We start from the raw sequence: 14,762 nt of genomic DNA on the forward strand, positions 1-14,762 counted from the left end.
GACAATGTGTATCGTGTGGCGCAGCAGGAATCCAGGGTTTAATTTGAGCTAGTGGTTTCTGGTGCTCAGCACATTCACCTAATTGTCAGCACCGGCACGTATGACAGGCTGCCACATGGTGGCGCTATTCGCTTAATTTAGAGAAGAGCACAACAGCAGCTGTTTATTAATTCCATATAAATTAACAATGACTAATACCTGCCTCCCAAGCCATTCTTATAGCTTTCGGGTCCTGGAATGATCTGAATTGTCGCACTTGTAGGAGTGTGATGAGTGGTTTTTGTGTAGGTACTGTCATAGACATAGCTGGCAGGTGTAATGTGTGGTGCAAGCTGCAGTGGGTTCTTGACTAGGGCCCTGTGTTAGACTTGGCCCTTTTTTGCAGGGTCATCCCTGAACTTTTTACCTTCTTCCCGATATTTTGTCTGACCTGTTGACATTGGTTTTAAGACTGTGGGCACTTTATCACTGCTGCCCAGTGTTAAAGTGCATGTGCTCTCTATGGTAAATGTGGTAAGATTAGCCTACACCTGTTTGGCGTATTTAATTTACCTACCAGTCCCTTGTAATGTGATATCTCATATACCCGGGGACAGTAAATTAAATGCTACTGGTGGGCTTGCTGCGCTGCTTACGCCACCCACCAAAGTAGCCTTTCAAACCTGTCTCAGGCCTCTGCCATTGCAGGGCCTCCGTGCGCAGTTTACTGCTACTGTGACATAGCACATAAAGTGGTTGCCACGTCTGTAACTCCCCTTTTACTACATATCAGTCACCTCTAAGGTAGGCCCTAGCTAGCCCTATGGGCAGGGTGCGCTGTAGGTAAAAGGTAGGACACGAGCTTTAACTGTGTTGCATGTCCTGGTAGTGACAAACAGGCCTTTAGGTTTCTCACTACTGTGAGGCTGCCCTCTCATAGGAATGCATTGGGGATTCCCTGACATGTTTTTCAGTGATAATTCCTATACATTTAAGTTTTACATGTTCTGGTAGTGAAAAACTCCTAAATTAGTTTTTCACTATTGTGAGGCCTACCCTTCCTATAGGATAACATTGAGGAAATGTAATTTCCAACTGGTAGCAGGTAGCTGTGTCATGCTTGTTTTTTTGGAATTGTGAAAATGCAACTTTTAGAAAGTTGGCATTCTTTTGCCCTTAGCCCTTTTGTGCCTGCAACCTGGCCTGGGTCACATGACTGGGTGTATTTGACACTTTGTGAATTCCTCCAACAGTCACACACTAGAAGGATTAGGTGTGCTTGAATTGGCCATTTGGGATCGGGGGGCAGAGCTGACCACAGTCCCAACTGAAGCTGAATGGCCTGTGCTCTGTCTTCGCACAAAGGGGCTAACAACCCCACATTGTCTATGAAGCCAGCTTAGAGCCAGGGCAAGGGTGTCAGGAAATTCCATGCACTTCAAAGCCATTGCCTAGAAACTTCTCCTGCCTTCTAGAAGGAGGGCACAGGGGTATAAAAAGGGGAACTTAGTCACCAAGTCTTCAGTACACTTCTGGACCTGTGGATATTCTGCCAGGAAGAAGGACTGCTGAGCTGAAGGACTGCAGCCCTGCTGGATTGCTGCCCTGTTGCCCTGCTGCCTTTTGCCTGGGTATAACGAATGGATTTTCATCTGTCCCAAGAACTCCAGAGTGACTCACAAGGTTAGCTTGCTGGCCTCCTGTTCAGAACCACAGGGACAAATAAAAGCCACCTCCCTTTTTATCCTGCACCTGGACCCAGCCTGAGTGAGTCCTGACCCTCCAAGTGGTGACTCTCCAGTCCTGGACCCTAAAAACTTCTCTGAGAACCAGGAGGAGACCAGGACCAACTTGCTTGCCTATCCTTTTAAGGTGCACTCTGTCTCGTCCTGCCCAAGATTTTTGACATCCATTTCAGAGCCGAAATTTGAATGTTGAAATTTTCACTGTGTCTTCGAGGGAAGAGGTATGGCACTGCGGTCAGGGCGACTGAAGAGGTGTGGCGCTGCGGCCAGGGCGACTGACTCTGGAATCTGGGGATCACGGTTCGATCCCTGGCGCTAGTGGCAGATTAGCCCAGCAGCATGTGACTCTGGGCAATAGCTTGCTTAATCTTCCCGACGGCCCGCAGTGCCTAGAGACCCTTACGGGTGATTGTTCGCGCTTTATAAATGTGGATTATTATTATTATTATTATTATTCGACCCAAGGCTATACAATGACGACGCTCCCTCCTCAGAGACCTCCTGCAGCCTTGCACCACTAAATTTTACCTTCTCAGAACATCTTTTCTGAACTTATTTTTAAGTCTGAAGGTAAGCGCAGACCAGGCCCAATCCACTTCTTGTATCCAAACCGCTCTCCACTTTTTTTTACTTTGACCCAGTCTCGCACAACTAGATTTCCGTCATTGGCGCTTTGATCTTTTATGTGCTAGTTTTGCTAAACATTTTTTTAAATCGTAGCTTCGGTTCTACTGATTGAAATTTTGTCATTTTGGTGTCAAATAATTTATTAAAATGTACTCTATTTTTCTATATTGGTTTAAATTCATGCTTGTGCTATAGTAAGCAATGTGATTGTTGGAAGCCTCCCAAAGTGGCATTGGTATAGGTCTCATCTGCTTTGTGTGGTAATGCAGTCTTCAGAGCCTGATCACAGAATGTCATGCTTCTTGAGAGAATAGCTAATAGTCTAGGGAGCCATGCTGAAGACTGGCAATATGGAACTCCTTGTGATCCACTTTACCATGAGAAATTATTGTGTAATCAATAACTCAAATATTACAATCAGGCCAGAGAGGGCACCATCAAATCCTACCCCTGAACTGAGGGGGACCATGGATAGTTGCAGTGACATTTCACAAAAGCAGGTGAGGTGTATAAGTCCGAAGTGTTGGTAAATGTGTAAATTGCTGTTACTTGAGCAAGGGCGGTGTTCGAGCACCCTCACTATAACTGATTTAGGAGTGGATTCTGTTGCCAGATTACCAGGGCTATGGCTTCTTAGACCGTGTAATCATCAATTCAAGCAGACTCTATCCTTGAGCCTTAATTCGTAGCACGCAAGACATCTAGATATATTCAGATAAGTGTCAAGCACAGGACACAAAGAACGTACAATTTGATACATCATAGCCCTTATCCCCTATAACCTAGTTGCAATCAACAATATGGCATTATCTTTTTCAGACCCTCCAGGATTTCGCGGTTTGCCGCGAAACCGGCACTTTTGTAAAAATGCCGCAATTTTTACAAAACTGCCTGCGATGTCGGCAATGTACAACCCCTGGACCTAATCCCGTAGTTGATGATGTTCTGCCCCCACAGGCAGAGGCGCAACTAGAGCCAAATTTTTTTGGGGGGGGCTAAGAAAAAAATTCAGGGGGGGGGCTGAATCTTTAAGCAATAGGCAGAGTGGAGCTGCAGGGGCTCTTAGAAGGAGTGAAACAACAGCGAGGCCTCATTAGCATGCAAATGGTCTTTTAAAGACCTGTGAAGTGCTCGGGTGCGGCTGTGTGTGTGTCCGGGAAGCTGTCCGGGCTGCCACACACGACGGGTGAGGCTGAAGCCCTTTGCGTCCAATGGGTGTTGCGCGCCTGCCCACAGGGGTATCGAAAACAACTCCCCATTAAACTCTTCTCCCCTCAATCAGGTCACCTGCTGTCCATACACTTCTGTGAGGTGGAGGCAGCATCTGATCTACTCAAGACATCTGATGGCCCAGCAAACCGGGAGCGCTTTCTACTCTGTAGGATCTTGATCCAATATAAATAAAGGACCTGATCCAAAAGGCCTTGAAGGCATGTAAAGCACAAGGTCAAAGAGCAACTCTGTGTGGTGCAGACCTGTGGGCTATCGCCAGCGCCTCTGACCTATCGTGGAGACCCTGATTAATCCCATGTAAAATATTAGGAGTGCCCCCGTACCTACTCATTTCCCGTTTCTTGACATGATGTTAAAATTATAATCTTAATTTATTTATATAACATTAATTTAGAGGTTGACTTTTAAGTGCCATTTATTTAGGTCTAGCATGTGTGTTTTATTTTTTTTTATTTTACTGATATGGTTTTATAGGTTTTTTCGCAAAACGAACTATATTTGATTGAGTGAGAATATATTTTTACATGCCAAACATTTTCAAGGCTTGGCTGGTGCATGGACTGACCCTTAGCTCTGCTTGTGGTTAATTTATTGGCTCACTCACCTCTGCTTAATAGAAATATCGTTCCTGGGCAGAGATAACGTGTCTTTAATTATTCTGCAGTAAAACTAGGGGTTACCAGGGATTGTGTGCTAAATTATGTATATCAGCTGGTTACAAATTGAGGCAAACGGGAGAGTATTTACAAATATTCTTCCCTTCTGCAAATCAGGAAGTTAGCTTTAGGATGTGGGAAGAAGAAACCAGAATCATTTCGAGCTTTAAAATAAATGGTCAGTGGTAGGATTTCAAAAGGTTTGCATACTAATAAAGTCAGTTATTTTTCTCACAGTGGGCCTTCTCAGACCTGCTCAATGGGCCATGGCCTGTCCACGAAAGCGGTGTCCAGCCGCCCTCAGACTTTCAGGCGAGAAAAGGGTTAAGGATGTGCCAAACACCTGTCCCGCGATGTGTCAAAAGGTGTGATAACTGCTACCAACCTATACTAAAGCAAATGGAGAATTGCATTTCCAAAGGATAACAGCCTTCACTTGTGGGCTGCTTCCTCTCTTCCATATTCCAGGTTGCCTATTCAAAGTGGAATACTCTGCTAAAAGAGTTTCCATTGATTTAAGGCTGAAAATGAATGATTATGAGTAAAATAAAGTGCCGCAAAAATGGCGCTAAATTTCCATATTTGTGCCGCTAAATTTCCATATTTGTGCCGCTAAATTTGCGAATCCATGCCGCTATATCCTGGGGTGTCATGTTGGCTGAATTATCATCCAGCTGTGTCTGTGGCTGGGGCACCAAATCCACGTAACCTCTAACTTTCAAGATCATAATTTCACAGCCTTTTCCTTTGCTAGTTAACGTCCCTTTTGCCATTTCAATTGCAGTGGGGATAAGCCATATTTTGGATCAGAGAATTGTGTCAAAATGCTGGTTGAAGGATAGTGATATAATGTTTTTTATGACTGACTATTATGAAGCTGCAGTCTGTTAGGAATGATGAGGATGTGGTACCTAAAAACTGTGAGAATGGCTGAATTTTAGTTTTAGGTTCTCGCTGATAGGTGCAAGAAAACTATGATCTGCAGGAGGGCCTGTGTACTGGAATCGTAGTGTTTGCCTTTGGCGAGGCTGGTTAATGGAGGACATTTTATTATGTACAAAGGCTTCATAATGAAAAGTCTCTACCTTATATTGAGCTTCTACAGGTTCATTAAATATGGATATGTTTTTCTAATGTGCAGAAAGCTGTTTTTGTTGCATGCATATTTATAGGGTTTCCTGTAAATAATGCGTGAGTCTAGCAGTAGATGTTGTTGAAGGTGACTGGGCTATTATTGGATGTTAATGTGAATCTAGAGGAGATGGAGTCCCAGTGTTTTCTTGTCACCAGTCTTGTGGCTCTGCATATTCAGGTTGTATTTGTTTATTGTGTTGACAGCCAAGGAGGGGTGGAAGTGATAGTCTCAACTGTGAAATTCTGGACGAATGGAAATAAAAGTTGTAGATCATTTAATCTGTTGGGGCAGCAGGAAAGCAGTGCTCCACCAGAGATGACAAAGGGCCTGATTTAGAGTTTGGTCGACAGGATGCTCTTCCACAAACCAGAAGTCTGTGCGTCCTAATTAAAGTAAGGCATACTGTCATCTCTTGATGGCTGTATCACTGTCAGCTGTGCTGTTGGAAAGTTTAAATCGACAGAGTAGTAGCCGTCAGAGTAAGATCAGAGCACTTCCCTTATTTAGAGCAGATGGTCTGATGTATTTTTTCCTGCCTGCCTCTGACAGGTAAAAACTGGTGTTCTTTAACAGAACAAAATGACCACCAAAGCATGAGAGAAAACACTCATGGAGTAGGGGCATTAGTGTTTTATTTTTCAATAACAAACACCGGATTTAGGAGTTTGTTTTTGAAAAACAGAAAGGTTTGGAGCTCCGCTGTCTGAAAGATGGTAGCCATGCTCCAAAACTGCAGTCTCTTCAGAGGACTGCAAATCCTCTGAAGGTACAGAGCTCACAGCTGGGTGGGCAGTCATTTATAAATATGTCAGTCTTCTGTCCGTCAGGGTGGCAGGCGTAATGTCCTCCACCACCCTCACAGAGTAAAGACCTCCAAGGTCCAGAAGGGGCTCAAAGTCTGTTCCGTAATGGACAATAGTTTTTATGCACACTGTAAGAAGCTGTGAGTACTACGTTCTCTGTTAGCAAAGGAGGGCAAGATGGTGTGCTCTGAAAGAAATGCCCAGGGTAATGGCTGTTAAAACACTATGATTATATGAGGGATGCACTACTTTAAGTGAGGTACTATGTTATACAATACTGGCAAGGTGTTTAGAGGTACACCGATGCCAATGTGGATTATAGACATGTCAAGAGCATAATACAGTGGTGATTGGCTGGATGATCTACTGCTAATGTGCTCCTTATGTGTCCCTTTTATCCTGTGGATTGGTGCTACAACCAGAAGTAGATGACTTGGTGTTTCATTGATGTGAGATCTCCTCACTGCTTTACGGTTCCGGACAGATGTAGATTAACTGATCACTTAATAATTATATCTTTGACAGGCATTTATCAGATTCAGCAGGAGTAAGATGTCAATTTCCCAGCAACCATAGTAAGAAAAATTATCACACTTCAACATCTAAAATCATTGGCTGGCACCATACTGATGTAAGGGTACCCGTGACTTGAGTACCTGGAGCCCTTCTTCCAATGCATGAAAGACAGAGCTTGCTCTGCATTAGTTCATCTTTGTTTGTTCTTTGGCATTTGGACTTGATTTGATTGATTCTATTTGATTTGAGTGATTTGTAGAGCACACAGCTGCCCAAAGGCTTCCCAGCGCTAAGAGACCAATGTCGGAGAGGGATAGAAGTGGATTAGTAATACTGATGGAACAGCCATGTTTTGATCGATTTCCAAAAGGCTGCTTCCATTTCCAGGAGTCTAGATTCCCGTGGCAGTGAGTTTCACAGCTTGGGAGCTAGATGAGTAAAGGATCTGCCTCCCCATTTGGCTCTCATGATTCTGGTAGTTCTTTTCAGCCGCTCGGAGCCAGACCTCAGGCTTCTGTTTGGGACATAGGGGATCAGCAGGTTTCTGATTTTCCTCGGGCCCTTGTTGTGTAATGCTCTGTGTGTCATACAGAGTGGCTTGAACTTAATTCTAGCCTCTGTTGGAAGCCAGTGAAGTGCTTCAAGATGCTTTCTGGCTGATTCCTGGATTGGGACCTTGGACAGCAGCCTTGCTGCCACGTTGTGGACCCCCTGAAGTCCATTCATAACGTATTTTGGTGCCCCTAAAAAGAGTGAATTTCTGTAGTCCAAACGTGATGTGACCAGGGAGTGGCCTACTATCTTTCTGAGCAGTAGAGGGATAAGCTCCAGAACTTTGCGGAGCATTCTAAGGAGACCAAAACAAGAGCTAGCTAGTTTCTTGTCTTGGATCACCATTGTTAGATCATTGTCCAGCCAGAAACCAAGATTTTTGATTGACTCCTTCGGTGTGGGTGTGATACCTAGGCAGTTGGGCCAGCTGATCAGAGGCCTGGGGACTGCCTTGTTCCCGAGGACCATAAGCTCCGTTTTATCCCCGTTCAGCTTTAGACAGCTATTCATCATCCAATCCACAACCCTTTCCATGTAGGGTGCTAAGCTATCGTAGTCATCGTTGGATCTGGGGTCTAGGGAGATCACAAACTGGGTGTCATTGGCGTAAGAAATCACAGAGACATCAAACTCCTGCGCTATCCGTGCTAGTGGTCCCATGTACACATTAAATAGCGTGGAGCCCTGTGGCACCCCACAAGACAGAGGCTTGATCTGAGAGAGAAGTTTAAATTCCATAACTTGGAACGTGCTGCCTTCCAGGAAGGATGTCAGCCACTGTAGGGATTTATCATGGACACCAATTTCCAGCAGTCTATCAAGCAGAGTATAGTGGTCCACAGTGTCAAATGGTGCACTAAGGTCGAGAAGTAGGTCGAGAAGTAGTACAGGGGCAGAGCTTCCAGTGTCGTTTTGAGTTCCTCAACCACTGCCAGGAGTGCTGATTCTGTACTGTGCTGAGCATGGAATCCTATCTGTGTGGGATGGAGGCATTGATCTGTTTCCAAAAATACTGTCAGCCCTCCATTTCCATGTTTTTCTAACCATTTTCCAACAAATGACAGCAGCGAGATGGGGCGATAATTCCTTAGTTGGGTTGCATGTAGACCCTTTTCTGGTTAATTTCCTTATCCTTGAATACATTTCTGTTCTCTTGGACTGTATTGCTGTTGTGAAAACACAAGAATTATAGTAAGTGAAGGGAAGGATAATTTAGATTAGGGGCATTAATGTTGGCACTTTTTGGATTGTACAACTATTCTTACCTGTTCTGATTCCTTTTGAAGTTTGGAAATTATGTTACCCTTTTGTTCTTTAGTCAGCTTGTGAATTTAATGGGCCTTCTCCCAGAACCCTCATAAGAAGTTTATTAACGGCGGTGTTGAAGATTAGATAGGTCTAAGGGGTTCTCTCCACATATTGTTTAGTTTATCTACGGCTTATTCCCCTGAAACTTTACATGGGCCCAACACCCTTTACTTAAAAAAACAGAGACCAGATTCAGCACTGTTTTGAAGATTATGAACTATCAACTGTCTGGCCATCCTGTTAAGAAAGATAGTCTGGTGGGAGGTGGTACCTGATAAAGTGACAGAAAAGCGGTGTTATTGACAGCTGTAAGTAAAAAATGTCAGCAGTGACACTAATACAAACATGCAAGTAGAGGAAGTCATACCATGTGTTGTAGCTTGTCTTGCTGCAATACATTTTTCCCTAGTGCTCGGTTCCTTGCTGCTCAGCCAGGGTGAGTATGATGTTATAGGATGTTGGTGTGTGCCTGGTTGAGTGAGCGTTAGTTGGTGACAGTGTGCTGAGCAGCAGGGAGGCTGCTCCTGGTGGGGCGTACTTTCTATCTTACTAGTTACTTCGAACTAACTGTAACTGTATCTTAATGACCTCATGACCTGCTCTACTGCCTATTGGATTATCTACATGCAAGAGTACTACTTACATTACACCACCATGCCCGGTTATGAGGCAAATGATAAACCTGAATAGCAGACCATTTATCAATGCTTATCTTAACATCCATTTTAGGAAGAACTAGCTCATAACAGATTATTTTTACTCACTTACCTGGGTGGAGAAGATAGCTCTTTTCATGGTAGATAAGTCATCACGATCAAGAATCTTGTTCCACTCGGGAATTTCTCCTCTGTAGAAAGAGAAATCATATGAAATACCACTGACACCATTTATGTCTGTTTTACAGCTAAAACGCTAACTATGATCCATGTTGCACAATGCTCCTACCTGAACCTCTGTATAAAGTACTTATTGTTCTCATGATGCCCTGTAACCCCCTTACCATCCTCCACATTGAACATCGCTGTGAAAAATCCACTAAGCATCATGAGTGCAACAGAAAACGGTATAAAATACCCCTGGCCGACTGATGTAAGGAAAGGTAGATAACTGGTAGATGGGTGAGGTAGGCCCAAAGAATGCTTTTGTTTTCCTCTCCTATGGTTAATTTATGAACCTATGTCACATTTGGTGTTCCAAGGTTATGTTTGGTAGTTAACCTGGTTTAATTCACTTTTTAGAACTAACTTGAAATCAATCAACCCCCTTGCTTTCCTTTTGTTTCTTCACGTTTTGGATGATGGTATATTTTCCATGGAACCACAGAGGCCCATCTGAACAGGATTAGAATCAGTGGAATAACTAAGAAGGTGATTCATGAGTGAATGAACTATCATTTCTGCCTCTCCTCAATTACACTAGAAATTCACAAGGTTGGTGGTGAGGGGAATCAGGCAAAATATATCCAACTGAGGGTGAAACTGCTTGCATGGCTTGCTATTGGATGGATGCTTTGTTTGCCTAGTCCTTGAATATGGTAAGATGGCATATGATAGTACCATTGCCCAAGGCAGAGGGCTATGACGATGGATAAAGGCTTTGAATCTGCCTTAAAAGCTCTAGCTGTAGGCAATGGCCTTTCCTTCAATAACAGGAATAGCACAATGCAGAAGGACTATAATGCTATTAGAACATTCCACCCACTGATGGAAGAATGGTCTAAATTAAAAAAGGAGAAACAGAAAGCAATGAATTGAAGCATGATTGCCAGTTCATTGTCTTCATTGAAACTCTCAACATTCCAGTTTCAAATGATGCCCTATTAAGGTGAAATGTCCCAGTCTCTGGTGTTGTATTGTACAAAAAGATGAAGAAACTTAACAAATTATTTAAGAGAATAGGAAACAAGATTTGAAAATCTCATGTGAGATGCTGTAGGGAATTTCCGTAAACAGTCACTGCACACCTGCCACACTGGAACCCATGTGGTAATGTTAATTTCCTCCGGGTGTTTGCACTTCCCACTAGCGCCCTCATTACTGTTGCCGTTCACATGCATGAATAATAGTACCAAGTGAACCTGAGATATGCAAAATGAAGCTCGACTAACTATACATTCTCCAACATTCAAATTGACCATGGTAATTCTATCAAGTTCTGCTGTGCCTCCTACTCTATTGCCTCCCTCTAAATCTCAGTCTCCGAAGATTTCTCATTCATAGGATCATCTATTCTTCATTCCTTCTGCTTTTCTGCATGAGCAGTGATAATAGACCACTGAAAACCCATTTTCAAATTTTCCCACGTTCCCTGCTCACAAACCACCACACTTAAGTATGCTACCCAAAGTTATGTACAATCTAGTTTCAATTACTTTTCTTCTCACAGGCCTTTGAAAACTAACGATCAACTGAGTCTATGAATTGGAACTTCCACACAAAAGTAACTCTACTACTGCTCTGTGCTCCACTATCTAATCCTTTATATTCATCAATCTATCCTCTGCCTCCTCTGTGTTTCGTATACACGCTTTCTTTTATTTGAACTGTTTGCTGCCTCTTTTAAAAACTCTGCTCGCCCTCTCAACAGAAATTAAAAACACGAAATTCCTTTGCACCAGCTTTCACCCTAGTGTTGCATTCATCTCACTATCATGATGTTTTGAATGTTTATAGAATCTTGATCTTCTTTCCCTTTTCAAATATTTTTTGAACCTTGCCATGCATAAGCCATGGAAACTGCACTTCTTGGCTCTAATATCTTGATTTAAGCAGGACATTTCAACTCTTTTAATTTCTTATCTAGTTATCCTCTTCTTCAATCATCATTTTTTTAGGGTTTGGAACCATTATTAAACATCTCTCCTATCGTTTACACCACTTATTCTTGTCATAAAGCTATATTTTATTGTTACACTTCTATTGTTGCCTCTAATATCTCATTTCAGCTTTCCACCCACTCTAACACAGTTGATTTTGATAATGTTTTTAATCTGGTCAGTTCAAAGTTCTTTATTTTTTGACAACTCATGTATAAAGATCATTTTTTTAAAAGTCTTAATAAGCAGGAGGAACTGATAAAGACTTTTGCACAGCAGTCCTGGGGAAATTTTTAAAAATGGATGATAAATTAAAAAACATTTCCAAAACTCCTATTTCCAATACTAGTAAACCACAAGATGGCACTTCCAGCCAGTCTTGCAGCATGGAAATTAAGCTCAAATGGTACAAACTACACATGAATTACATCATGATGCAAAAACGCTGAATTTGCTGTACTTAGGGAGTAATTCTGATGCTGCAGTGAAGGTTTGTACTATTTCAGATCAATTTTCAACAGTTAGTCAAGAGAAAAGAGAAGCTATTGAGTTTAACATGTCTGCCCTCAGCTTCCCCCAGACTGCACGCCATATGTTGTAGTTCTGAAGGAGGTTAAAAAATCTGCATTCTGGCTCAAAAAGTACTGGGGGTGGGCACATGATCTATCACCAGAAATTCTTTCAGTGAGAAGAATTCCCTGGTAGGTAATTGTACAAAGGAATCTCCAGGTGACCTTTTATTGCAAGATCTCTTCATTTTCTTCAGCCGTTGGCCCTTCTACCTGGCTCTAATCAAGCCCTGTCACTATGGTATTTCTAACTACCAACATTTATGCCCATCACACCCTTTCCTTTGGCCGATATCACAGATGAATCGAATTCTAGGTTGGTATATATTATTGAAACAAGGAACAGCTATGAAGCCCTAATAATATTATATACAATATATTTTATTATCAACTTATATTTTTGGGTGCCCCAATAACAAATTTGATAAGAGCTGCCCATTAGTATCATCTAGGAAGGAGGCAGTTGTGGTACCTTTCTTTAAAAAAGGGGATAGGGATCACCCAAGCTGTTTCTGACCAATCTCTGTAATCGATAGTACCTTGAAGATTTTGGGAAGAATTCAAGTCTCAAGATTGGAGGCTTGGGTTGAGGGGAACCAGGTATTGTCTGGTGTGCAGTTAGGCTTTCATCCAGGCTTAGGTAAAGTTGAGCAGTATCTCAACCTCCATCTCATAATAGGGAAGTATGTGAAGGCCAGGAGAGGCACCATTTATTTGGCATTTGTTGACCTCTTCTGTGCTTTTGACACAGTACATCATTCCAAACAATGGATTATCATGGAGGGGATGGGCACTGGTAAAGAACTGATAGGCCTGCTTCACTGTATACACTGGGAAATCTCGGCCAGGATTCATAATGGAACAAATAGCAAACTTTCTCTCAAAATAAATTCTACTTTGGGAGGTTGCCTGGGGAATATGATGGCCCCCTTTATGTTTTTAATGTATATCAATGGTCCATATAAGCATTTGTGCCTGGCAGTATGGAAATCAATCAACTCCAGTACTTTTGTACACAAATGACGCAGTCTTATTAGCAAGAGCTGTGAATGGGCTTCAAGCCCTATTAGATGCTTTTATTACCTTTATGAATGATTTGGGTCTTAATATCAACCGAAATAAAATGTTTATTATGAAATACGGACCAGAAAAAGCAAATCAAAGACCTTTTTAATTGGAAGAGCTGAGGTTGTCAAAGTTCAAAATACAATTTTACTTATTTGGGTATCCCCTTCATCTTTGTAATAAATTGGGACTCCCTGCATAAACTGAGGGCACACCTTCTTCAAAGATCGATTGAGTCCGTCTTCCACTTTGCTTAGACTGTGCTATAAGACGGTGAGGCAAATTATAAGCATTAATAAGAGTAAATGTGTGGCAAAGGAGAGTTATGGTGCTGGGGTACGGGGTTATGCAAATGCAGAATGTGCTTTGGTTGAGGGAAAGGGGGACTCCAGAAGAGAATCTATCTAAGCCGATCATTGCTGATTATTTATATCTTGCCAATGTGGCTGCCATACCATTGCTAGCATATGTGAAGTCAACTTTCACCAGTCCCAGAGCTCTTTTTTAATCTGGAATGTACAGTATATTTATAGATCTGGAAAATAAATTATTCTGTTATTCTCAACAAGAGGCCCGCCTGAGGGAGACACGAAAATTGAAGACAGGTAGTCATTATTGGCTCATATAATTAACACCAGGTCCAGAGTTTTATCCTACTGCTTATTCAGCACGGATTTCATCTTCCTCAAATTTGATTTAATACTATTCAGTGTATAGTGCCTTTTCCTATACAAGTTTCTTGGTTTCCGAACCTTTGAAATTGCCCCTGTGACAATTCCTCAGAACAAGGCACAGTTCACATTCTGCTTTTATAAGCATCTCTCCAGAAAAGTTTTTCAGCTCCAATTCTGTGGGATGCCTATATAGGACAACATAAATTAGTTTTTGCCTTTTCTATAGCAATTTAGCTCTCCCAGAAAATGCATGGTGGTAGGGAACTTTATTAGATGGTCATTGTCCATGAGGAGGAGATATGGAGCATCTTTCTGTTTGTAAATGTAAATAAATGTTCTATGGTTGCCAGTAGGCACATCTGCTTTAATTGCTGTGTTAAATTCTCTGGAAAATGTTTATAACTGTGTGTAGGCATTTTATGCTTTGTGCTTTTATGACTTCTTTTAATCGAATAAAGATGATTTGACTGACTGACAGCTCATGACACAACTCACCCACCGAAGCTTCAGTGGAGGCCGTTCTTTCTACTACCTCACTGCCAAGTAATGGAATGGCCTTCCCCTCCACCTCTGGTCAGCACTCTCTCTGGCAGAATCCAAGAAGAGACTCAAGACATGGCTTTTTGACTGATCTCAGCAACATAACACCTGGATATCCTCGCGGGCGATTAGCCACACTCTACAAATACGTATAGATTGATGTCTTTAAATTCAGAAGTCAATTTTTTGATATGACGTAATACTGAATTATAAGCTACTACTGGGTTCCTTATACAAGTTTTAGAAAGAATACATCTTCATAAATAATTCACCAATACTCCCAATTAAGAAGTTTAGTATTATCTCCAATACTGTTTAATGAATTAGATTAAATAATTTTGAAAGCATAACTGTTTTAGAAGAACTATAATTTGCTCAAACTCACAGTGTCTGGGATAGTTTTCAGCAGAAGACTAGTTACAAAGTAAAACACAGTTAATGCGTAAGCAATTGCACAAGTACTCACAAACCTTTGATAAACTGGGGTCTTTTTCTTCTATTATAAGAGAAACTAAACCGCATAGGTATCTCATTGTTGGACTTGG

At 42.0% G+C, this 14,762-nt stretch overlaps 1 protein-coding gene across 2 annotated transcripts in view; it reads right to left on the minus strand.

The window, feature by feature from the left end:
- Positions 1–14,762, minus strand: part of GYS2 (glycogen synthase 2) — a 528,148-nt gene that overhangs the window by 116,051 nt on the left and 397,335 nt on the right. For both annotated transcript variants that reach the window (XM_085652724.1, XM_085652725.1), the window contains one exon: positions 9,323–9,401. In XM_085652724.1, the coding sequence (XP_085508850.1) occupies positions 9,323–9,401 (79 nt within the window). The remainder of the gene's footprint in view (positions 1–9,322; positions 9,402–14,762) is intronic.

The sequence above is a fragment of the Triturus cristatus genome, chromosome 4_1, assembly GCF_964204655.1.
Source record: "Triturus cristatus chromosome 4_1, aTriCri1.1, whole genome shotgun sequence".
Lineage (NCBI taxonomy): Eukaryota > Metazoa > Chordata > Amphibia > Caudata > Salamandridae > Triturus > Triturus cristatus.